We start from the raw sequence: 27,252 nt of genomic DNA, 5'->3' as shown, positions 1-27,252 counted from the left end.
ATGTAGGTAGCTGTTTTTTTATGTTACTCTTCAAGAAGTTCAATTAATATATATTTTGCATTTCATTATAGTATTGTGTGTGTATGGTCAATAACGAGAATTATAACAATCCGTTTCCCAGAATACTGATGATGCGCTAGGCTTTAGGCTGCCAGGCATTTGACATACACCAACTATAACTTAGCATAATGCTGCAAGTTATGAACAATTAGTGTTTAACAACTGAGAGAACTGAGGGCACCAGAAGTTAGGGGACTGATTGAAAGGTCCACAGCTTATGAGGGAGGGAGCCATTACCAACTCTGCCTGGCTGCCTCAATTGCCTAAACTTTTTCCCACCATATCACAAGGCTTTGTTATCATATATTATAATTACTAACACTATTAAGGTAGGCATTTATTTATCACTAAGTGATTTAAGTCATTTAGTCTTTCTAGGCTTCAATTTTCTCTTAGGTAAAATGAGGTTAGCTTTATTGATTTCTAATGTTTCATAGAAACATTAATTTATATACCAAATAAAAAATTAAATGGTCATTTTCACAATATTTTTGTTTAAAAAAGAAGATCATTGACATTGGCCCTTACTAAATGTTGTGATGATGGGATCAATCTAGAAATGCTCATGTCGTCTCTCTCAAATCCCTCCAGTCCTATTAAGCCAGGACTACTGATCTTACCATTTTCAAAGTTATTCCTTAAAACTTACATGCAAGAGGAAATTGCATATTTTTCCTAGCACTATACAAACTATATACTTAAACTTTTTGGCTCCTAAAGAATTAACAACTTGCATTCAGATAAAAATGATTCAAAAAAACCCATTTTTCTGGATCTGAAAATAATCAAAAATTTTATTTTAATTCACATTTATTTAAATATAACATTTTTATAGACACATGAAGGTATTTATAAACATTGATAACATGGTAGACATAAATATAGATGAAATGTTTAGGTATTTTAGACAAAATTTCACACATAAACTAGATAAACTGACTATGTGCTTGCATTTAGTTTAAGGGTACATTAACATAGATATTTGAAAAGGATGTGCTCTTACAAAACTACTACAAAATGTTCACATTTGCATCAGCAATAAGTCATATTTCCTAGACTGATGCTTTATAAAAACTATGTAAAGATCTAATTTAATCATTAACATCATATGGTAACATAAGTAAAGGAAGCATATTTTTGTCAATAGAAATGTTCCTGTAACTTTTAAATAACATAGCATTTGTATTAAAACCATGCCACATTTATTAAAACAAACACGCATAATAATACTTTAAAACTGGAATAATTCATGTACCTTTATGCACAGTGTTTAGTTTCACTATGGTACTCTTCGTGAAAAAATATACTTAAAACTTGGCACAGAGTTAATAAATCATATTGCTGGTCATCAAAATAAATGTGATTTCAATTTCCCATGGCATAGAAAATTCTCTATCACAATTTGCCTCTTCCCTTTACAGTTTATTGACCAATGGCAGTTCTGTTTTCATTAAAGTGAACAATGGATATTCAAGAACTAAAAGTCATATGTAGGTGTTTTGCCTATACTCTAATTGGAAATGAGTTGATTTTAGTTTTTCCAGGAGTAAAACATTTCCATCTGTATTGTGGCCAACAAATTTCTAAATAAGCGTGTTATCAGCAATAATATGTATCATCATGGGATGTTTTTCTTGAGGAGGCAGAGAGGTTGAAAGGAAATGTGGATCTCTTCAGAAACTGGGAACATATGTGGTAAGGAGAGCAAATGCCAACCGAGGCAGAAGCAGGGAAAGTTCTTTGGAAAGCTGGTCAGAGAGCACACTGAAGTAGCAAAAAGGCAGAGAACAAAGGTGGGAACATAAAAATTATTCACAATGGAAAGGGCTGCCATGGGTTTCAGAAAACGGAAATGGGCCACTCCAGAAACAGCACGCAGAGCAGGTCTTGCATTCTCGTATCAGCAAACTAGCACTGTTGTTTAGGACAAGTTTTAAACTTCCACATCAATGCGTCTGAAGAAATTAAGCTAACTGGTAACTTTTTTTCTGAATTCATTCATAAACACTGTGGAAGAAAAAAATTCAGGAATAACACTAATTCAACTTCCTACAAACCAGAGAGGAGACTTCACACCCACTTCTAGCTCAGACTTCGGAGCTGTGGTAACTAAAAAATGCCACAATTCTTTTTCACAGTTCTTCTAAGATAAATTTGAGGTGTTATATTTTGAGAGACCATCTGAAGGAATTGACTCCTTTCATAAAACCTTCATAGCCTAATTTTTATGTTTATTATATGGGAGAAAGGAAGTAGAACTTAAGTTCAATTTGTACACAAATGTACATTTTTCTTAAAAATAGAGTAATTAACATAATGCCATTTTCTTTGCTTTATGATCCTTACTTTGCTGAGGGCCTTAAACAGTGAAACCGCAAAGAACATCAAACAGGTCAAATAAAATAGGTGAACATATTTTAAAGCTGTTAAGGTGCAAATAGACATAAAGATTATGAATCACAGAGCACTGAATTTTCAAGAGTGAAATCATACCAAAACCGTGATAAGTTTTCGCTGACATCATAGGAGAGTAAGTGGTCAGGAAGGTCAGTGATGGTGCCCTGCACTGCCAGCACATGCGGGGCCAGGGTGAAGGGTACATCGCTCAGGAGCTCGGCCATTAATGAGCTGTTCTCCAGAGTCTGGCCTGCCTTATTTTCCGTCTCAGGGTCTGATACAGTCACACTGGATGAATTTTCTTTGTTGGTCTAAAAATACATATATTTAAAACATTTAGGCCTTGTGAACTTTGAGGTTTAGTAACAGTAAATGTGGCATTAATACATCAAAATGATTGAGAAATGTGGACTATATCAATATTCCCAGATTTGAATGCAGCTCTTTACTTTAGAATTACATTTATCCAAATTTCCGTTAGGCTTTAAAGTGAATCCTAAACTTTAACTCAGACTGACCACCCACAGAGCCCTTAAACACAAACTAGCCTTCTTGTTATTTCCCTTGCTCAGACAATGTCTGCAAAGTCTGTCTCCGCTTTTCCAAATCCTATGTACGTTTTTAGGCTCTGCTAAATTCTCAGCTGCCCTATAAATCTTGTATCACTGGAGTCCAAAGTGACCTTGCCCATTTCAGAATGCTTATGGAGCAAATTGCCTAAGACGTTATTTGGTGTTGCCTATATGTGTCCTTGCTAATTGCTGTTCCATATGTATATATATCTTATCTCCAACTAGACTATAGGGTCTTTGAAGGCAAGCAATCTACCTGGCATATCTTTGTATTTTCAACCTTGCACACTTTACTGTTTGACACTAATATACATGTACTCATAATTTATCTCTAATGTATACCATGAGTATTGATTGATTGCCTGACTGTCATTGGAACTAACCTGTTATGTCACAAAAGTTATCTAATTTTTTAAAAAAGGATATATCTTGTTCAGTTTCCTTACAATTAATATCTCTTGCAAATCACCTAAATATCAATCAATAGAAGAATGGATAATAAATTGAAATGTATTTACAGCAATGAAGATGAATGGCCTGCCACTACGAGCACCTGAAACCTAACTCAAACTAGCCTGGGCAAAACAATGACTCCCCCTCAACCCTCAATCTCAGGCAGAATAAAATTCCCAAGTCTTTACAGAGGCCTACTAGCTCCTTCACGATCTGACTCCAGGGGTGCCTCTGACCTCATCTCCAGCTCGTGTGCCCTGGCCTACTCCTCTTCAGTCCCACTGTCTCCTTGCTAGTGCAAGGGCTTGCTTGTGCACACCGAGCCTGCTTCTGCCTCAGGGCCTTTGCTTTCCATTCCCTCTGTCCAGGACACTCTTCTCCCAGACATACACAGGGCTACTTCCCTTATCTCCTTCCAAGTGTTAGTCCAGATGCCATCTCAATGAGGCCTTTGCTCACTTATATAAAACTTACTTTTACGTAGTTTTTGTTTGTTTGTTTGTTACTTTTTTCAGACGGAGTCTTGCTCTGTCACCAAGGCTAGGGTGCAGTGCGTGATCCTGGCTCACTGCACCCTCCCCGTCTCGGCCTCTCAAGTAGCTAGCTGGGACTATAGAAGCACGCCACCATGCTTGGCTAATTTTTGTATTTTTTTGTACAGACAGGATTTCACTACATTGCCCAGGCTGGTATTGAACTCCTGGGCTCAAGCGATCTGCCTGCCTCAGTCTCCCAAAATGCTGGGATTACAGGCATGACCCACTGCACCCAGCCAAGGAGCTTTTGTAGCTCATGTTCACTGCTGTATCCCACATGTCTAGATCAGTGCCTACTGCTCAGTAAAGATTTATTGGGTTTCTTTTTTTTTTTTGGTTGGTAGGCTATTAATTACTGCCGCAATTTCACAACTTGTTATTGGTCTATTCAGGGATTCAGCTTCTTCCTGGTTTAGTCTTGGGAGGGTGTATGTGTCCAGGAATTTATCAATTTCTTCTAGATTTTCTAGTTTATTTGCATAGAGTTGTGTATAGTATTCTCTGATGGTAGTTTGTATTTCTGTGGGATCAGTGGTGATCTCCTCTTTATCATTTTTTATGGTGTCTATTTGATTCTTCTCTCTTTTCTTCTTTACTAGTCTGACTAGCAGTCTATCTATTTTGTTAATCTTTCAAAAAACCAGCTCCTGGATTCATTGATTGTTTGAAGGGTTTTTCGTGTCTCTATGTCCTTCGCTTCTGCTCTGATCTTAGTTATTTCTTGCCTTCTGCTAGCTTTTGAATTTGTTTGCTCTTGCTTCTCTAGTTCTTTTAATCGTTATGTTAGGGTGTCGATTTTAGATCTTTCCTACTTTCTCCTGTGGGCATTTAAGTGCTATAAATTTCTCTCTAAACACTGCTTTAGCTGTGTCCCAGAGATTCTGGTATGTTGTGTCTTTGGTTATAAATGCTAATGGTTATAAATGCTGACAAATTATTTGACTCTAAGTCTAAATGAGAAGAATAATTTTCTGGGCCGGGTACGGTGGCTCATTGCCTATAATCTCAGCACTTTGGGAGGTTAAGGTGGGCAGATCACCTGAGGTCGGGAGTTTGAGACCAGCCTGACCAACATGGAGAAACCCCATCTCTACTAAAAATACAAAATTAGCCAGGCGTGGTGGCGTATGCCTGTAATCTCAGCTACTTGGGAGGCTGAGGCAGGAGAATCACTTGAACCCGGGAGGCGGAGGTTGTAGTGAGCCGAGACTGTGCCATTGCATTCCAGCCTGGGCAAGAAGAGCGAAACTCCATCTCAAAAAAAAAAAAAAAAAAAAAGAATGATTTTTTTATTAAAGTATAAAATATACACAGAAAAGGTTACCTCCTAAGCGTATAACTTGCGATATTTTTACAAACTGAATACACATGAGCAACCAGCACCCAGATCAAGAAATATAAAAGACCAGCCCCCAGAAACCCTCCTGATGTTCTCTTGCAGTCACAATCAACTCCCATCCCGTCAATCATGATCCTTATTTCTAACAACACAGAATTCGTTTTACCTGGTTTTGTATTTCAATTAATTAATTAATTTATTTATTATTATGAGATGGAGTTTTGCTCTTGTCACCCAGGCTGGAGTGCAATGGCACAATCTCGGTCATTGCAACCTCCACCTCCTGGGTTCAAGTGATTCTCCTATGTCAGCCTCCCGAGTAGCTGGGATTACAGGTGCCCACCACCACATCCAGCTAATTTTTGTATTTTTAGTACAGACAGGGTTTCACCATGTTGGCCAGGCTGGTCTCGAACTCTTGACCTCAGGTGATCCACCTGCCTCAGCCTCCCAAAGTGCTGGGATTACAGATGTGAGCCACCGTGCCCGGCCTAGTTTTGTATTTTAAATGAATGCAATCATACAGTACGAACTCTTGGTTCTGGCTTCTTTTACTCAACGTTATGTGGATGAGATTCATCCAAATTGTTTCATGTTAGATTAAAAAAAATCTTGAAGAACATGTTGTTGGAGAGGTGATATATTCTGACCGATGTTTTAAAAGAATCATCCTGGTTGCTGGGATGACAGCAGATAGTAGAGGTAGCGTGGCCAGGGAAGGAAGTGGGAAGATAGCTGGGAATGAGAGATTACTTACGAAGTGGATTAGAGCAGGGATAGCAAAGGTGAGATAAAATGGTTGGATTTTGGATAGACTTTAGGGGTAAAACGAACACGATTTGCTGATGTAATGGATGGTAGGGGTATGAGAACAAAAGCATAGTTAAGGATAAAGCCAAAGTTCTTGGCCTGAGCAATGAGACAGATGGAATCACCCTTTATAGGGATGGGAAAGAGTACCAGGGAGCAGGAATGGGTGGGAAGATCAAGAGCTCAGTTTTGGACGTTTCAGTGCCTAGCAGACATTAGGTGGAGCTGTTAGTAGGCAGGGGGATATAATTTGAATCTGGAGCTGGACGAGATCTGGTGGAGAAAGTGGAGAGAAAATTAGAATGGACAGTATTTTCTAGGTGCCATGATGTAAATGGGGAAACATATATGGGCCAGTAGTTAAAAAGGGATGTGTAGTCAAGAAAAGTTTCTTTTGATTTTTGTTTTTCTTTCCAAGTTGGGAGAAATAATGACAGTTTATAAGCTAATAAGAAGCAGCTCACAAGAAAGGAAAAATCCATAGAGAATTTATAGAGAAGGAACTCATCACAAAGCATCTCCAATACCTAAAACAGGGGCCGTCAAGAAATATTTTTTAGTGAATGACCTCGAATTAGTAAAGTTAAAAAGCACATGCCTATAAGAGTGATAATTTCATGTGAAAATAACACCAGAGTACTGTTTTAGGACTGCAGCTAACAAATGTAATCATACTCTTGTTATGATAAAGCTTGTTATAAAGATGTATGTCTGCAGTGGGCAGATTCTGTCTCCTGAAACCTAACTGGGACTCACACTGCTAATTATCCTCGAGTCAGCCAAGAGCGCAGGTATGAGTAATGACACCACCATTCTACTCTCTTTAAAGGGCTTCCCTGTACACTGGTTTATACAGAAAAACTGAAAGGGAAGCAACATTTGGGTGCACCATAAAACCTTAAGATTTCATCTGCACCGGGGTTTTGATCACCTGTGAGCAGGAGAACAAAGTGGTTAGGAGCACAGATTCCAGAACCATGCTGCTTGGTATAAATCCCAGGTCTCTTGTTTATTAATAAGCAAATGGCCTTGGGCAAATTATTTAACTTCTCCATGCCTCAGTTTCTTTAGCTGTATTATGAAATTGATAATAGTTAACTATTTCATAGGATTGTTAAATGCAAGGATTAAATGAAGTTATACTTATAAGTAAGCGGAACAGTGCTCGGCACATGTTAAAGTAAGTGAATAACATTTTAGAAATGCTGGATCCCATTTGCGTTTAGATGAAGTTTAGAATCCAGTCATCTCTTTTGACACTCACTGGTAGTTCAAATAATACCTTTCCCTCTCCTTTTATTTCTTGCTTTCTCTCTTAATCTCATGTGTAAATGTTCCCTAGATCTGGTGGTCTCATACCACTCAAGCTTTCTTTTCTTTTTTGTTATGTATAGAATGTTCTAGAGTTTCATCAGCCAAATCATCTCCTTTCTTAAACAAAAGCATTCCTGACATTCCACCTTCTCCACTAAAGCGGAGGTATACGCATACATTCTTTTATTGCGCTTTGCTTTATGGTGCTTCATAGATACTCCATTTTTTACAAATTGAAGGTTTGTGGCAAACCTGCATCAAGTAAGTCTACTGGAGTCATTTATCCAGCAGCATGTGCTCACTTTGTGTGTCTATGACACATTATTATCATTCCCACAATATTTCAAATTATTTCATTATTCTCTCTGCTTTGGTAAGGCATGATCAGTGATCTTTGATGCTATTATTGTATTTGTTTTGCAGTGCCACGAACCATGCCCATGTAAGATGACAAAATTAACTGATATATGTTGTGTGTGTTCTGATTGTTCCACCAACTAGTTGGCCATTCCTCTATCTGCCTCTCCTCAGACTTCCCTGAGATAGCTCAATATACTTTTAATTAAGACATGTACATTTGTTTAGACATACTGCTATTGTACACTTAATAGATGACAGTATAGTGTAAGCATAACTTTTGTATGTAGTAGGAAACAAAAAAATTCATGTGGCTCGCTTTAATGCAATTTTCACTTTATTGCAGTGGTGTAGAACCGAACCCGAAATATCTTCGAGGTATGCCTGTACATTACCTGTAGGATTTTGCTTTCTAAACACACAACTTCTTCTTCTTTTTTTTTTTTTTATGGCTGAGTAGAGCAGACTTTACTGATGGGACATGAAGGCCCCCTCCTCTTTTGGAGGTCTGTGTGGAACTGAGGAGGGAAGATTCTTGATGTGGTGGGAGACTGAGTGTGGCAAGGGTGCCCCAGCAGCTGAGGGTCTCTCTCCTCCTCTGGAAACACACAGCTCCTAAGGCTTAACTCTCCAGCAGCAATATATATTCCCTTGTTCATATTTTTATTAATCCTTTTTTTTGGCAAATCATTATTTGTGAGAATGTAATTCCTTGAGTACAAGAAGGTATCAAACTATATCTAGTACAGTAAAAAAATTGGGACATGGTTTCTTATTCAAGTTATCCTCATAAAACTGCCATCTGACCTGAAGGGAGCTGTTTTACCCATTTGAGTCTCAGTCCACCATTATGTAAAATGAGTGAAGAGGGACAAAAGATGAAGATGATGAAGACAACTAGGATGACAATGATGACAAGACAGCAACTGGCATATACGGAACACTTTGTGTCAGGCTGTATCTAAGCAAATAAGTGTATTTGCTCATTTAAGTCTTACAACAGCCTTGTAAGGGTGTGTGATCCTATTAGTCCTGTATTAAAGAGGAAACTGAGGCACAGAGAGGGTAAGGAAGTTGTCCCAGGTTACACAGCTTGTTAGTGGTGAAACTGATAATCAAACCCAATGACCATTAAAGCTCTATATTCCAAGATCCTGCACATTTCAGACATGCTTTGGATAGAATGATTGACTGAGTGAACAGTGCTTCAAAAATTTTAGGGTACAGTATCAGAAAATACGACAGTTACTAAAGTAGCATATCTTGGCTTAATTTAGGAAAAAAATGCTAATATTTTGTACCTTAAAGAGAAAGGATTGAGAAAATCATTAAGGTGACAGATCTTACAGACAGGCTGAAGAAGGATGGAAAAGCAACTCTAATTTAAGATATATTTATCCTTGAAAATGAATCTACCAGGAGTCTGGATAAGACCATGGGAAAAACACCATGGACAGTGAAACAAAATTATCTGTGAGTTGAAAATTATTGAAACAGACATGAAGGCAAGTGGAAATGCACTATAGTATTCTTTCCACCTTAGGATAATCTTGAAAATTTTTCATAATTAAGTTTTTAAAAATTAGTTTAAAAATACGATGGGCAAAGTGTTCCACCAAATGCCTCCTAGAATGATGTGAATTTCAGCTGTGCTGTAAGTATTACTCCAGCATCTATCTCTTAACTGTTGGCTATAGTGCAGCATTACAGTCTCCAAGGAGGCTGTCTGCCCTCTTGGCAGCAGGGTGAGTGCCATGATGCAGCTGCTGTTGGCATGCTGAGAGCTGGAAGGAGAGAAATATAAGCCAAAACAAGAGTAAGTCACAAAGAAAATGTGAGTCAAAACTGAAGGACCCCACAGCCTATAAACCTGATCACTAAGTCTGGCAGCCAATGGAAGCAGTGGTGGGGGCTGGGGGTTTAAACAGGTGCATGAGTTCCCCTGCAAAAAAGCAGCTCTCACTTAGACACAAAGTCTTGTGATTTTTTTCATTTGCATAATAAAATGGGTCTTTAATGGGAAGAATTAGTATGTTAACCACAATAGAGCAAGAAGAAAAGACTCAATTAACCTTTTGGTTAATAGCCAAATTTTAGAAAATTAATTCAAACACTAAGTTCATAAAGCATAGTTGTTATTTTTGTGATGAATCCTGTTCACAGAAATGCTGCTATCGTAAGGTTTCTGAGTATAGTTTCTTCATAAACCTAGCTTTAATACTTCTTTTTCAAATTAGTGGTTGCCCTTACTTAGTTTACATATGAGCATACCATGTCAGTTTGTTTAATCTTACAAAGAAAATTAATATTCTTATTTATATCATTACAACAAATAAAGCTTACTGTTATTGGCTGTTTTCATAGGTTTGTATAAAAACTATTTCTTGTTCATCAGTTAACCTGTTAAAAAATTCCCTGGCACAATTTATTTTCATTCCTTACATTCTACTATCTTTATTTCAAATAAGTCAAAGAGGTTTACAGCCACTCTTCCTCCCTTTCTTGCAGAGGGGTGTAAAAATTCATGAGGTTCAATCTTAAAAATCTCCTCAGAGCTTAGGAAAAAACACACTCCAAGAATACAAGGCATATAACACTTTTCAGCAAAGGGTTGGAAAAATGAAGTCACTTCCCCAGAGCAACAGAAGGTTAGTGGCATCCTTGTGAACCTCGCTCTCGGGTGTTTGAAAGCAAGGAAATTCAGGTTTAAGAACAGACAACTACATTTTTCCTGGCACAAAATTCCAGTAACCACCATGAAGTCTATTAGGAGGCGCCAACTTTGCAGACACACTAACAATTGGAGACCTCATCTACTTAGCTATGTCCAACTAAATTATGAATATTTTATTAATATGAAAGTCATCTATATTTGGCTTCTTTTAAAACCTCCTGCTTTTTTCTGCAACCTATGCCTCAGATAAGTAGAGATAATATAGTATGCTATAAAAGCAAAATATTGATGCATTAAAATTTAGAAACCAGCCTTAACTAAAACAGCAATAGAATCTATTAAAAGAACGTGAACCCAGGTATAAAACACTCTTCTAACACATTCAATTTACATGCAAAGAAGGTAGCTATATCAAGCATATTTCTAGGAAACAAGTTACAGAAAAAAGAGGTAATATCAAGCTCTGGTTGTCTATGCCTTTACATTCTAATGTCTATAAATAAAAGACATGCTTCTTTGAACAATAGCCTGAACAAGCAACACTGTCACTTTATCTCCCCAGATAACTATCCATTCTATTCTGGCTTCAGCTGGTATCTGCTTGCATTACATCAGCTTCTTGACTGTGGGGTGAGGTGGAGGGGCAAATCTGAGTTAGAAGCATCAGGGGACAGAGGTTAAGAGAAGGTGATATAAGCTATGGCAGTTAAGGCAGTACTCAAGCTTTCTATTTTTTATAAGAAGCTGGTCACTAATAAATGTCTGTCTAGCTATTAAAAGCCTGAGAGTTGGGGTCTTGCACCTCTGTAATTCCTAAGCAATAGCCTCCTTTCACTTGGGAGAAATCACATTGCAATGGCAAGGATTGTTTCCTATTTTTCTCCAAGTTCTCAGTACCCAGAACAGCACCTATACATACAAAGTGCTCATTAAATGTTTTTGAATGGCACTGGATCTGGTCCCCTTCTTTCTCAGATACTCTAGGCACTCAGACTTGATATTAAAATTGAAGGGTTAGGTCAAAGAAATAAATACAAACCCAGGACATGTTGTCACTGATACAGAAATTAGGTGGGAGAAGCTGAATTCACAGATTTCTATCTCCATGTGGCCTGGGTGTTAGTTTCCCCTAGAAGTGAGGGCTCCAGTTCAAGAATGCTGTATTTCAGTAGCAAACTAAGAGGCTAGGTTAGAAGGCAGATCTTTTCTCTGCTCCTTTCCTAGACTCTGACATCATTTCGGTTTAGCTTCTGGCTCATGTTTTTTTTTTTTTTTTCAGTATTTGTTCCATTTTCTCTTCTTACACTTTCCTTCAATATTTCCACCTGCTTGTGCTCCCTTGTTCTCCAATCTTTCTTTTAAAAAGAAAAAAAAAATGTTCTCCTGACTTCCTCTTTTCGGAACTCCAGCTGAATGTATATACAAGTGCAGAAGGGGAAGTAAGCAGGCTGTTACTTGCTTCTGTAATCTGTTCCATGTATTCTTGGAAAAGTGGTTTGTCTGAAGCTGGAAAAATCTTCTGTACTAGCCAACTAGAGTGGGGGTGTGGTGGAAAGAGGAAACAGAAGCATTTCAGGAAAGGAACCAGGCAAGAAATAGTGCCTTAAATGCAGGATCCTATTTAATACTGGTTTTGAAAACACAAAAGGCTGTTTCAGTGATTTTTTAAAAACTGTATTAAAGTTGGTTTACAGAAATTCATAAACTCTAACCCGTAAGCTGTCCAGGCATTCATATTTTCCCAGTAGGCCTTCCCCGCCCTCGTGATTCACAGCACACATTTCACCTTTCTCTTCTCGCTTCTAGTTCTATATCACTACCTTCCTCCTTCCTGTTGGCAGGTGGGTCAGCCTCCTATTTCACAGATAAAACAGGAACCACCAAGTGAGGATCTCCTCTATCTGCCCCACCCAAAGAAAATGTATCTGCATTTGTACCCAACCTCTTCCCCAGAGCTTCCAGGGCTGCAGATCTACCCAAGGCAAACTCTTCAAGGACATGGCTTCATCAGTTAGGAGGTGTCTCTTAATTGCTAATCTTTCCTAGAAGCAATTAACCATTTTTTAAAATTCGACTCAACTCTATGTTACCTACTGGAATATCACCTACCTAACTCCCATACTATCTTTCCATGCTTTTTTCACAGCCAGGCTGAGACCATTGTTGGCACACACTGTCTGCCATTCCTCCCTCCCCCACGGCAACCTGCCTCCTGCCTGGGCCTCTCTACTGAGTGTGCTTTCACAAAGGTTACTAATAATCACTCTCTCACTAAATTCAGAAAATGTTTGGAAGTGCTAATCTGAAACGACCACTTTGTAGCACTTACTGCTATTGACTCTCTCTGAATTTTTATTTCTTGGCTTCGGTACACTTGTTAGTTTTGTTTTCTGCATGTCTAGCTGGTTATTCTTTTTGTCTATTTCTCAAGAGATGGTGTTCTTTAGGGTTTCATTTCTGTTCCTTTACTCTTCCTAATATCAACACACTTCTTTGGATGAGCTTATCTGATATGGATCATGCCTACTGTTCCACTCTTCTACCCCCCCAAAAGTAATATGTATGTAGATTCATGCGCATGTGTGTGCAGGCACATGCACACACATGCATATATACTAATCTCAAACTCGGATTTCTCTCTAGAGTTCCTGATCCATATGTTCAACTCCTATTACACATTTCCTTTTGGATATTCCACAGGACATCTTACACTCAACATGTTTTAAACCTGGCTCTTAGCTTAGTCCCTTCCTGACCTTAACCTACCTCAAACTTAATGCTCTTCCAATCTTCCAGTATTTTCTGTATCAGTGAAGAGAACCTACATAGTTGCCCAACACAGAAACCTGCGTTATCTTTGACATTTCCCTCCCTCTCACTTCCTTCATGCAATAAATCACTGAGTCCTATTGACTTTTCTGCTTTCAATATCTCCCCCAATTCATCCATTTCTCTTCAGGTTCATGTCATTCTCTTCATTCAGGATACTAAGATCTTCTTCCTTGAATGCTGCAAGAGTTTCCCATGTACACAGCCTTACTACCCTACACTACATTCTCCCTATCACTTGTAGCATGTAAAACACATTCTCTTCCTTAACATTCCTCAATGCCTTTGAAAAAAGACCAAACTCCATGTCATGACACACAAGCATGACCTGGCCTTGCTTACCCCTCCAATTTCTTGTACTGTTATTCCTAAACTCTGCATCCATACCAAGCTATCTGCTATTATCCAGACCTTCTCATGGTGCCTACTGCTTTCCTCTCCCCTCAAAAGTAGATATGTATGTAGATTCATGCATGTGTGTGTACACACGCTTTCTCTTTAGTTCTGAACCTTGGCTCATTTAATTAACTTTAATCTAAGTTAAGACATCCTCTCTTCTACTCCCTTCATCTTGCCTATTTCAGTTTGCCCTTCCAGGTGCACACAAGCCTCTTTAAGAAAGACTTCCCCAACGAACTCCCCAAACCTGGGCCAAGTAACCATCCCTGTGTTCCCATAACAGCTTGTGCATACTTCTCTCAAAGCACATATCACACTCGACTAGAATTCCCTGTCACTCCCACAAACCTATGGGCTGTCCAAAGCCAGGGGCTATAGCTTTCATTTCCATTTCCTTCCTAGCCAGCACAACGTGGAGCTCATAACAGATAAACAATACATATTTACTGAATGACTGAATAATCTAAATTTCTTCATAAATTTTATATTCAAATTTCTTCTGAATAAGCTAGGAATTAGGATGTGGAGCCTCAATTCCTGCATTTGTTTCTTTGTTTTTCTAAGATTTTACCAAACCCATTTTGCCCATTATCACCAACATGATAAACTATGGATGGTATTAAATGCAGAGATACACTGGTCTGCGACTCCAGCTACATCCATTTCCTCAAGCATGAGACAGACTGTTCCTTGACTTGCAAATGAACAGTTTCACAAACATATCTCCTAAAGGAAGTTTAATGGGATCCTGCTACAATGTAGATGAAACCGTTGGGGAAAGATTTTTCCTACAGACCTGTCTTCTCACTGAGCTAGCCTCATCTACTCCAAAGTCCCCTTAACCAACCTGCCTTATGCAGCTCTTCTCTCCCAGGAACCAGTGTTTCTCTCCAGCTACATGGTATGGTCTGGAGGGGCTGCGATGTAGCCTATGCTTGGGGACAGTAGACAGGAACAGCGACAGGGTGGCAGGACTAGGTAGGCACTGGAAAGGAAGGAGAGCCTCAGAGATGAGAGCTGCAAAGGAGGGTAGGCAAGGGGATAGGCAGGTGAATTCCATTTATTTAATTGCTGTTCACCTCCGTTAGAGGGAAAAGCCTCATATCTACTTCTCTGGTTTCCATAAACAGAGATTTTTTTCTGTAAGGAACTCTGGCCTTCTGCTCCACCCCTTATTCCTCCCCAAGGAGGTACGCTGAGTTACCTAGTAGGATCTATATTGTTTAGTCACACCACTTATGACACTAAATGTGTGGGCTTTTTCTTCATACCAACCAATTCTCCAACTCTCCGAGTAACAACTGAGTGTTCCACGATTCAATTCAATTCCAACGCTAACTTCCTGGAGGTAACCCAAACCCCACAGGTTCAGGGCTCAGTCTCACAAGGCTGCGCCCATTTAAGATGCCAATCACAAACTCAGGTCACAAGTACTTTTGACTGACAAGCTATAAAGTCAGGCATTCCCACAACTCCCTCCTCCGGTTTGATAATTTGCTAGAGCAGCTTACAAAACCCAGAAAAACAATTTTCTTCACATTATTGGTTTATTACAGAGGATACCCTCATGAACAAACAGAAGAGATGCATAGGGCAAGATCAGGGGAAGGAGTATGGGGCTCCCACACCCTTTCCAGGGACCTCGCCCTTCTAGAACCTCAATGTGTTCACCAATCCAGAAACTCTTGGAACCTACTATTTAGGGGTTCTTAAAGAGGTTTTATTACATAGGCATAAAAATCATTGGCCACTGGTGATTAACTCAATCTCTAGCTCTTCTTCCTTCCCAGAAGTTAAGGAGTGGGTCTGATGGTTCCAACCCTCTAATTACATGGTTGGTTCCTCTTGCAAATGGTCCTTCATTCTGATGCGATCTAGAAACCACCAAGAGCCATCTCATTAGTACAGTACGTCCTCAGATAACATTGTTTTGTTCAATGTTACAACATGGATGAGAAAAAAAATCAATTATTCAAAGGGCCACTATGTGTGTGGAGTTTTCATGTTCTCTTCACGTCTAGGTGGGTTTTCTTCAGGTACTCTGGTTTCCTCGCACATCGCAAAGCTGTGCATGTTCGGAGAACTGGCGGGTCTGCGTTGTCCCCACCTGCTTGAGTGTGGGTGTGTATGAGTGTGCCCTGTGATGGGATGGTGCCCTGTTCAGCTCTGGGTACCCCCTCACACCCTGAGCTGCTGGGATATGTTCCGGCAACTCCAAACTCAAATAACTGGGTGAGTAATGTTCTTACTTGTCTTTATTAATATTTCTTAAATGTAGAGCTCACACTTATTTCAATGTTTACTATTAGAAGTGGTTAGATCTTTATTTAGAAGTTTGGTGATTTTTTGTGACCACAAATATACCATAGCAACTTAACTCTTATTTCTATCAATTAATCTATGGTAAAACTGGTTTTGTTATATGTCATTTTGCTTAAAGTTGTAGCTTCCAAGAACCTATCGGGAATGTCAATGGAGGGTTTACTGTATAAATTTGGGCATGATTGAAAGGAACTTGTTATGGATAACAAAAGATGCTCCTCTTACCCCTATCACTTAGGAAATTCAAAGGGTTCTAGAAGCTCAGTGTCAGGAACTAGAGACAAAAACCAAATATGTATTTCTTATTATCACAGTGGATGACAGACACAAGTCTATATTTCTAGGTAGGCTACGCTAAACCCCAATATCCTAAGGCCCAGGGAGAGTCTCTTTCTCCGTATCTCTCTACCTGGACTGTGGAAAAAAGTGACCAAAGGGAGAGTCTGTTGTGGTGCCTTAAACTTCCCCACAGATGTAGACATGGAACAGTAGGAGTGCACAAGTCCACCTTAGCTATTACACTATCTACCCACAGCTGTATGTATCTTGTTTCTCTGTCTGGTGGCTCTTTGGTCTTATTTCTCCATTGGCTCTGGATATAAGAAGGAACAAGAGTGCCCTTTATTAGGACTTAAGACCCCCACCAACTTCTACTGCTCAAAGCAACTCCATTTAGATAAAAAAGGCATATTAACCACACCAAAACAAAGCAAAACACAAAACAAAAACCAAAGTAAAGCAAATGTTAAATGATCTATAAATTTAAAATATAACAAACTAAGAGTTTAAAAAACTTGCATGACCTATAGTACTATACGAAACAACATATTCGTACAATTTTATCAAAGTTTCATAATTCAGTTAGATCTAAGAGATCAGAAAATTTCTCATCAGAAACTTGGAGAAATAACAAATAACATTTGTATGGTGCTTCATACGGTTTTCAAAGTAGTTTCACATGTATTGAATTTGAACCTCACAACTCACTAAATTTGATAGGGAAGCTATTATTTCATTCTCATCTTCTGAGACTCAGAGGTTAGTGACCATCACACCACCACTAATGGGCACAGACTTACACTTTGGGTCTTCTGACTTAAAATCCAATGCTCCGTGTCCCATACTTCAAGTCAATGGCAGTCACATATAGATTATAAAACAAGTATGTATCCCCTGTGTCCAGATCGTAACAATGTCGATGTAACCTACATAAGCAATCTCTAACAATATAATCCAACTTGGCCAAGCTGATTTCTTTTTTTGTTTTTTACATTAAATCAGCAATATTTCAATTTCATGTACTATAGTATAATTTCACAAAAAATGTTCTACTGAAGTTTACCTAGACATTATCGTAATTTTCTTTATGAGTCTAAGCAAACTGAATTGGTTAAAGCCTTCCAGTAAAGACTACAATCAAGGGAAATAATTTTAAATGTTACTGGTCTGGAATTATTTTGTTTTTAGGTCTCAAGTTTAGCAATTTCTTTATGGACAAGTGTCATCTGGATTGGAAAGTGAAGGTTCAAAAATAAAGACTGTGCCACTATAGAAACCGAGTTTAAACTAACAGTTCAACTAAGCATCTTATTACTAGGTTAAATCTACCAAGCTGGCTACAACACGTAGTAGCTTAGAAAACTACAGCATCTAATCACAACCAAGGTTGCAAAACAGTTAAGGCTTCTGTGCACAAATTCTTCAAGCTTATTATGTATCCCACAGGTCTGAAGAACTTGATATCCCTTGTTAGTCACACTGGATTCTATTAATACTTAACTTCCCATTTATATAGCCTTATTTATTGTAAGTATGTATTCAACTTCTTCAGAATGTAATGCAACAAGATCATATTTTTTTCTAGATAATTTAAAAGGAAAACAATGAGAAATGATCTTGCCCATCTCCTTAGCATACTGAATATTAATTACACTGAAATGAATAATACTCATTTCAGTGAAACTAATACTCATTTCAGTGAAACAATAAAGTACTTCACTCATCTACATATACAATAAGAAAGAAAATGAAGCGGAGGCGGAGCAAGATGGCCGAATAGGAACAGCTCCAGTCTCCAACTCCCAGCGCGAGCGACACAGAAGACCGGTGATTTCTGCATTTTCAACTGAGGTACTGGGGTCATCTCTCTAGGGAGTGCCGGACAATCGGTGCGGGGCAGCTGCTGCAGCCTGACCAGCGTGAGCTGAAGCAGGGCGAGGCATCGCCTCACCTGGAAGCGCAAGGGGGAAGGAAATCCCTTTTCCTAGCCAGGGGAACTGAGACACACAACACCTGGAAAATCGGGTAACTCCCACCCCAATACTGCGCTTTAAGGAAACAGGCACACCAGGAGAATATATCCCACACCTGGCCGGGAGGGTCCCACGCCCACGGAGCCTCCCTCACTGCTAACACAGCCGTCTGCGGCGATCTATCCGCAAGGCAGCAGCGAGGCTGGGGGAGGGGCGCCCGCCATTGCTGAGGCTTAAGTAGGTAAACAAAGCCGCTGGGAAGCTCGAACTGGGTGGAGCTCACAGCAGCTCAAGGAAGCCTGCCTGTCTCTGTAGACTCTACCTCTGCGGACAGCGCACAGCTGCAGTCCATTAGGGGAAAGAGCGGCCGCTGCAGACCCGAACGACTCTGTCTGACAGCTTTGGGAGAGCCGTGGATCTCCTAACGCGGAGGTTGAGATCTGAGAACGGACAGACTGCCTGCTCAGGTGGGTCCCTGACCCCTGAGTAGCCTAGCTGGGAGACATCCCCCACTAGGGGCAGTCTGATACCCCACACCTCACAGGGTGGCATCACCCCTGAGAGGAAACTTCCAAAGAAAGAATCAGACAGGTACACTCGCTGTTCAGCAATATTCTGTCTTCGGCAACCTCTGCTGCTGATACCCAGGCAAACAGGGTCTGGAGTGGACCTCAAGCAATCTCTAACAGACCAACAGACAGTCCTTCTGACTGTCAGACGGAAAACTATCAAACAGGAAGGACACCTATACCAAACCCCCATCAGTACGTCACCATCATCAAAGTCCAGAGACAGATAAAACCACAAAGATGGGGAAGAAGCAGGGCAGAAAAGCTGGAAATTCAAAAAATAAGAGCGCATCTCCCCCTGCAAAGGAGCGCAGCCCATCGCCAGCAACGGATCAAAGCTGGTCAGAGAATGACTTTGACGAGATGAGAGAAGAAGGCTTCAGTCCATCAAACCTCTCAGAGCTAAAGGAGGAATTACGTACCCAGCGCAAAGAAACTAAAAATCTTGAAAAAAAAGTGGAAGAATTGACAGCTAGACTAATTAATGCAGAGAAGATCATAAACGAAATGACAGAGATGAAAACCATGACACGAGAAATACGTGACAAATGCACAAGCTTCGGTAACCGACTCGATCAACTGGAAGAAAGAGTATCAGCGATTGAGGATCAAATGAATGAAATGAAGCGAGAAGAGAAACCAAAAGAAAAAAGAAGAAAAAGAAATGAACAAAGCCTGCAAGAAGTATGGGATTATGTAAAAAGACCAAATCTACGTCTGATTGGGGTGCCTGAAAGTGAGGGGGAAAATGGAACCAAGTTGGAAAACACTCTTCAGGATATCATCCAGGAGAACTTCCCAACCTAGTAGGGCAGGCCAACATTCAAATTCAGGAAATACAGAGAACGCCACAAAGATACTCCTCCAGAAGAGCAACTCCAAGACACATAATTGCCAGATTCACCAAAGTTGAAATGAAGGAAAAAATCTTAGGGCAGCCAGAGAGAAAGGTCGGGTTACCACAAAGGGAAGCCCATCAGAATAACAGCAGACCTCTGGCAGAAACTCTACAAGCCAGAAGAGAGTGGGGGCCAATATTCAACATTCTTAAAGAAAAGAATTTTCAACCGAGAATTTCATATCCAGCCAAACTAAGCTTCATCAGTGAAGGAGAAATAAAATCCTTTACAGATAAGCAAATGCTTAGAGATTTTGTCACCACCAGGCCTGCCTTACAAAGACCCTGAAGGAAGCCCTAAACATGGAAAGGAACAAGCGGTACCAGCCATTGCAAAAACATGCCAAAATGTAAAGACCATCGAGGCTAGGAAGAAACTGCATCAACTAACGAGCAAAATAACCAGTTAATATCATAATGACAGGATCAAGTTCACACATAACAATATAACCTTAAATGTAAATGGACTAAATGCTCCAATTAAAAGACACAGACTGGCAAACTGGATAAAGAGTCAAGACCCATCAGTCTGCTGTATTCAGGAGACCCATCTCACATGCAGAGACATACATAGGCTCAAAATAAAGGGATGGAGGAAGATCTACCAAGCAAATGGAGAACAAAAAAAAGCAGGGGTTGCAATCCTAGTCTCTGATAAAACAGACTTTAAACCATCAAAGATCAAAAGAGACAAAGAAGGCCATTACATAATGGTAAAGGGATCAATTCAACAGGAAGAGCTAACTCTCCTAAATATATATGCACCCAATACAGGAGCACCCAGATTCATAAAGCAAGTCCTTAGAGACCTACAAAGAGACTTAGACTCCCATACAATAATAATGGGAGACTTCAACACTCCACTGTCAACATTAGACAGATCAACCAGACAGAAAGTTAACAAGGATATCCAGGAATTGAACTCATCTCTGCACCAAGCGGACCTAATAGATATCTATAGAACTCTCCACCCCAAATCAACAGAATATACATTCTTCTCAGCACCACATCGCACTTATTCCAAAATTGACCACATAATTGGAAGTAAAGCACTCCTCAGCAAATGTACAAGAACAGAAATTATAACAAACTGTCTCTCAGACCACAGTGCAATCAAACTAGAACTCAGGACTAAGAAACTCAATCCAAACCGCTCAACTACATGGAAACTGAACAACCTGCTCCTGAATGACTACTGGGTACATAACGAAATGAAAGCAGAAATAAAGATGTTCTTTGAAACCAATGAGAACAAAGATACAACATACCAGAATCTCTGGGACACATTTAAAGCAGTGTGTAGAGGGAAATTTATAGCACTAAATGCCCACAAGAGAAAGCAGGAGAGATCTAAAATTGACACTCTAACATCACAATTAACAGAACTAGAGAGGCAAGAGCAAACACATTCAAAAGCTAGCAGAAGGCAAGAAATAACTAAGATCAGAGCAGAACTGAAGGAGATAGAGACACAAAAAACCCTCCAAAAAATCAATGAATCCAGGAGTTGGTTTTTTGAAAAGATCAACAAAATTGACAGACCGCTAGCTAGACTAATAAAGAAGAAAAGAGAGAAGAATCAAATAGACGCAATAAAAAATGATAAAGGGGATATCACCACCGACCCCACAGAAATACAAACAACCATCAGAGAATACTATAAATGCCTCTACGCAAATCAACTAGAAAATCTAGAAGAAATGGATAATTTCCTGGACACTTACACTCTCCCAAGACTAAACCAGGAAGAAGTTGAATCCCTGAATAGACCAATAGCAGGCTCTGAAATTGAGGCAACAATTAATAGCCTACCCACCAAAAAAAGTCCAGGACCAGATGGATTCACAGCTGAATTCTACCAGAGGTACAAGGAGGAGCTGGTACCATTCCTTCTGAAACTATTTCAATCAATAGAAAAAGAGGGAATCCTCCCTAACTCTTTTTATGAGGCCAACATCATCCTGATACCAAAGCCTGGCAGAGACACAACAAAAAAAGAGAATTTTAGACCAATATCCCTGATGAACATCGATGCAAAAATCCTCAATAAAATACTGGCAAACCGGATTCAGCAGCACATCAAAAAGCTTATCCACCATGATCAAGTGGGCTTCATCCCTGGGATGCAAGGCTGGTTCAACATTCGCAAATCAATAAACGTAATCCAGCATATAAACAGAACCAAAGACAAGAACCACATAATTATCTCAATAGATGCAGAAAAGGCTTTTGACAAAATTCAACAGCCCTTTATGCTAAAAACGCTCAATAAATTTGGTATTGATGGAACGTACCTCAAAATAATAAGAGCTATTTATGACAAACCCACAGCTAATATCATACTGAATGGGCAAAAACTGGAAAAATTCCCTTTGAAAACTGGCACAAGACAGGGATGCCCTCTCTCACCACTCCTATTCAACATAGTGTTGGAAGTTCTGGCTAGGGCAATCAGGCAAGAGAAAGAAATCAAGGGTATCCAGTTAGGAAAAGAAGAAGTCAAATTGTCCCTGTTTGCAGATGACATGATTGTATATTTAGAAAACCCCATCGTCTCAGCCCAAAATCTCCTTAAGCTGATAAGCAACTTCAGCAAAGTCTCAGGATACAAAATTAATGTGCAAAAATCACAAGCATTCTTATACACCAGTAACAGACAAGCAGAGAGCCAAATCAGGAATGAACTTCCATTCACAATTGCTTCAAAGAGAATAAAATACCTAGGAATCCAGCTTACAAGGGATGTAAAGGACCTCTTCAAGGAGAACTACAAACCACTGCTCAGTGAAATCAAAGAGGACACAAACAAATGGAAGAACGTACCATGCTCATGGATAGGAAGAATCAATATCGTGAAAATGGCCATACTGCCCAAGGTGATTTATAGATTCAATGCCATCCCCATCAAGCTACAATGACTTTCTTCACAGAATTGGAAAAAACTGCTTTAAAGTTCATATGGAACCAAAAAAGAGCCCGCATTGCCAAGACAATCCTAAGTCAAAAGGACAAAGCTGGAGGCGTCACGCTACCTGACTTCAAACTATACTACAAGGCTACAGTAACCAAAACAGCATGGTACTGGTACCACAACAGAGATATAGACCAATGGAACAGAACAGAGTCCTCAGAAATAATACCACACATCTACAGCCATCTGATCTTTGACAAACCTGAGAGAAACAAGAAATGGGGAAAGGATTCCCTATTTAATAAATGGTGCTGGGAAAATTGGCTAGCCATAAGTAGAAAGCTGAAACTGGATCCTTTCCTTACCCCTTATACGAAAATTAATTCAAGATGGATTAGAGACTTAAATGTTAGACCTAATACCATAAGAACCCTAGAAGAAAATCTAGGTAGTACCATTCAGGACATAGGCATGGGCAAGGACTTCATGTCTAAAACACCAAAAGCAACGGCAGCAAAAGCAAAAATTGACACATGGGATCTAATTAAACTAAAGAGCTTTTGCACAGCTAAAGAAACTACCATCAGAGTGAACAGGCAACCTACAGAATGGGAAAAAATTTTTGCAACCTACTCATCTGACAAAGGGCTAATATCCAGAATCTACAAAGAACTCAAACAAATATACAAGAAAAACAAACAACCCCATCAAAAAGTGGGCAAAGGATATGAACAGACATTTCTCAAAAGAAGACATCCATACAGCCAACAGACACATGAAAAAATGCTCATCATCACTCGCCATCAGAGAAATGCAAATCAAAACTACAATGAGATACCATCTCACACCAGTTAGAATGGCAATCATTAAGAAGTCAGGAAACAACAGGTGTTGGAGAGGATGTGGAGAAATAGGAACACTTTTACACTGTTGGTGGGATTGTAAACTAGTTCAACCATTATGGAAAACAGTATGGCGATTCCTCAAGGATCTAGAACTAGATGTACCATATGACCCAGCCATCCCACTTCTGGGTATATACCCAAAGGATTACAAATTACTCAACTACAAAGACACATGCACACGTATGTTTATTGCGGCACTATTCACAATAGCAAAGACTTGGAATCAACCCAAATGTCCATCTGTGACAGACTGGATTAAGAAAATGTGGCACATATACACCATGGAATACTATGCAGCCATAAAAAAGGATGAGTTTGCATTTGTAGGGACATGGATGCAGCTGGAAACCATCATTCTTAGCAAACTATCACAAGAAGAGAAAACCAAACACCGCATGTTCTCACTCATAGGTGGGAACTGAACAATGAGATCACTTGGACTCGGGAAGGGGAACATCACACACTGGGGCCTATCATGGGGAGGGGGGAGGAGGGGGATTGCATTGGGGAGTTATACATGATATAAACGTCATGCACATGTACCCTAGAACTTAAAGTATAATAAAAAAAAAAAAAAAAATAAATAAAAAAAAAATAAAAAAAGAGAGAAAAATAAAAAAAAAATAAAAAAAAAAAAAAAGAAAGAAAATGAAATAGTTTCCACTTTTAAACCTGGTAAGAAAATATAAATATATTTATTAATTTGTTTTTATATAATAAATAAATTGACATCACTTATATGATATTGACCGAATGCAAATAAATGTCAAAAGATACAGGCAGAAATACAAAAAGAAAGCAAATCTAAAAATATTAAGTAACAGCTACATGTTGGGTTTTTTGGTGTGTGCTTTGATAGAATGAACATTTGCCATTCTCATAACCTAAGTATGATATATACTTTTAAGAACAAACAATTAAGTGTTATGACAAACAACAATGAATATAGTTATTTCATGTTAAGGCTGTTGTCTGAGCACAAAAAACTAATCTGTTCTGTTGCTCTTAATATATGCTGAAAAATTTATGCTTTGCCACTGTTTCTACCATTATTATACAAAAACATAAATATATAATACTTGGTATGTACTTAGTATTGCTCATGTTCATCCTATGTATAAACATCTCTCTAATCTCAAAAAGTAAATAATTCTTCAAGAAATGGGAACATATTGGAGAAGAAAAGCCTTATTTTCTGTGTAATTTGAATTTGATATACAGAGTAATCCACATACTTGGAAACACTATAGTTCGTGAATACACAACTGTGTGTTTTCATACACAGATGAAAGTAAAAGGAAATGTGACATACCAAATCGAGTACAGAAATTATGAGGGTAGGCTAATTAAATTCCACTGGGCGTATGAGTGATAGTGTAACTCACACTTGCTGCACCTAACCCAGAATTCCACTAGAAAAACAATGTTTGGCAAACTGAAGAGGTGAGCAGAAAGCTGTGTCACTTGACCTTGGCTCTCCCTTGCAAAAGGTTATATTTCAAAATAGAAGATGGGGTTGGAAAAGTAAATACAGCTGTGTTTTCTTCGCCCCAGTATGAGGATGAAGTGGCCATTCAGAATGGCAGGAGGCTGAGTCCCTTCTTGGTGCACACACATAGCCCAAAAGAGTGTGCTATTATTTCATTCCATGGCTAACTCAGGACAGTAGTTTGTTATTGTGGTAAAATATACAAAAATACAATTTACCATCTTAACCATTTTTAAGTGTATAATTCAGTGGCATAAGTAAATTCACAATGCTGTGCAACCATCACTACTATCCCTCTGCAGAACTTTTTCACCATCCTAAACAGAAACTCTATACCCATTAAACAACTCCCCATCCCTCCTCTCCCCAAGCTCTGGGTAAGCTTTTTGTAAACACTTTTTGTCTCTATCAATTTGCCTATTATAGCCACTTTATATAAATGGAATCATACAATGTATATCCTTTTGTGTCTGGTCATTTTACTTAATAAAATGTTTTTGAGGTCCACATATGTTGTAGCATATATCAGAATTTCATTCCTTTTTAAGGCTGAATAAGATTTCATTGTATGTATATGCCACATTTTGTTTATTCATTCATCTATTAATGGACATTTGGTTGTTTCCATCTTTTGTCTAATGTAGGACAATGCTTTTTTTTTTTTTTTTTTTGAGATGGGAGTCTTGCTTTGTTGTCCCAGGCTGGAGTGCAGTGGCGAGATTTTGGCTCACAGTAAGCTCTGCCTCCCAGGTTCACGCCATTCTCCTGCCTCAGCTTCCGAGTAGCTGGTACTACAGGCGTCCATCACCATGCCCGGCTAATTTTTTTGTGTTTTTTAGTAGAGACGGTGTTTCAACGTGTTAGCCAGGATGGTCTCGATCTCCTGACCTTGTGATCCACCCGCCTCAGCCTCCCAAAGTGCTGGGATTACAGGTGTAAGCCACTGCACCCGGCCAGGACAATATTTTTAAGTAAAAGGTGGAAAAGTTGAGAAACAAGTCTAACAGATTCATTAGGATTTGATGAGTATAGGAATACAGAATATTTAAGTAGATGGATGACAATTAGCAAGGGCCCGAAGTGAGAGAAACACAAACTGTGGTTCCTGCTTATTTTGAATTATAAATTTATTTAGGTAAAATAAATTTGTACATTTTTATAATACTCTCTTTGCTTGTCTTTAAAAGTCATAATTAAAGTAATTCTTGTCAACTTAATATTTTATAAATTAAAATCTGAATATCATTGAGACTATTTCAATCTTGTTTGAAACAGCTCCATAATCCCTAAGACCTTCCACACACACTGGAACTCTACACTACAGTTCTTTTCTGTGGTTATTATACGGGTACAAGATGTCCTCACCCGCTCTTGGAGAAAGTTGACCCAATAAAACAGAGTAAATAATACTAAGAAGTGATTAGAAATGAGAAGCCACAATGGTGTCTAAAAATCATGAGTGGAAAATTTAAAGTTCACATAGCTTAATAAATTTCAAAAATTATAATGCTTCAACAAAGTAACAAACTTTACATAAGCAACCTGGAATTTCTTAAAGGAAAATACAGTCTAGTGAAAAAATGCTTTCAGATCAACAACAGAAAAGTTGATTAATGTATAATCAATTCTTAAGGTCATCTTTTTCCAGGATTCCTACATTTTTGGGAAAAAGAAGGTAATTATCAGAATATATGCTGTTACTTGTACATCAAGTTGAAAGTTAATCTGCAAGAGTTAGCAGAAAGAGCACTAGACTCGAGTCTCAATGACCCCTGCCTCTACCTAAACTGTGTGACCTTAAGCGAATCATTTAACCTTTCTGGGTTTCAATTTACACCTCTGAAACATGAGATAATTGAACCAGATGATCCAGTTCTCAAATGCCATGCTTCCAAGTAGACTTAGACCACAAATCTGCAATAGTAAAAATTCTTAAGGAAATAGTACTTAAATCAACATAAATGGTAACAATAGAAAGAAAGCAATTACTGAGAAGATACTCGTAATTCAGAAAGATATTCCAAAGGTTATTGGAAGGACTCATATAATGGAAGAACACCTAACTTCACATTGTTCTTGATTATGGTAAGAAACATAAACACTTAGGAGTCAAATAAGAAAAATACAGATTAAGTGCCAATCTTCTCGTAAGCATGGCCTAAAAAT

The 27,252-nt window shown here is 38.9% G+C and overlaps 1 protein-coding gene across 5 annotated transcripts in view; it reads right to left on the bottom strand.

Annotated features, from left to right (window-relative positions):
• Window positions 1-824: 824 nt before the first annotated feature.
• The window catches only part of UMAD1 (UBAP1-MVB12-associated (UMA) domain containing 1), a 254,823-nt gene continuing 228,395 nt past the window's right edge, over window positions 825-27,252 (bottom strand). For all 5 annotated transcript variants that reach the window (XM_033193447.1, XM_033193448.1, XM_033193450.1 and 2 more), the window contains one exon: window positions 825-2,768. In XM_033193447.1, the coding sequence (XP_033049338.1) occupies window positions 2,511-2,768 (258 nt within the window). In that variant the 3' untranslated portion in view covers window positions 825-2,510. The remainder of the gene's footprint in view (window positions 2,769-27,252) is intronic.

Source organism: Trachypithecus francoisi, unplaced genomic scaffold (assembly GCF_009764315.1).
Source record: "Trachypithecus francoisi isolate TF-2019V2 unplaced genomic scaffold, Tfra_2.0 Lachesis_group4, whole genome shotgun sequence".
Lineage (NCBI taxonomy): Eukaryota > Metazoa > Chordata > Mammalia > Primates > Cercopithecidae > Trachypithecus > Trachypithecus francoisi.
The sequence above is the reverse complement of the archived record's forward strand: the minus strand, read 5'-3'. Positions and strand labels throughout refer to the sequence as shown.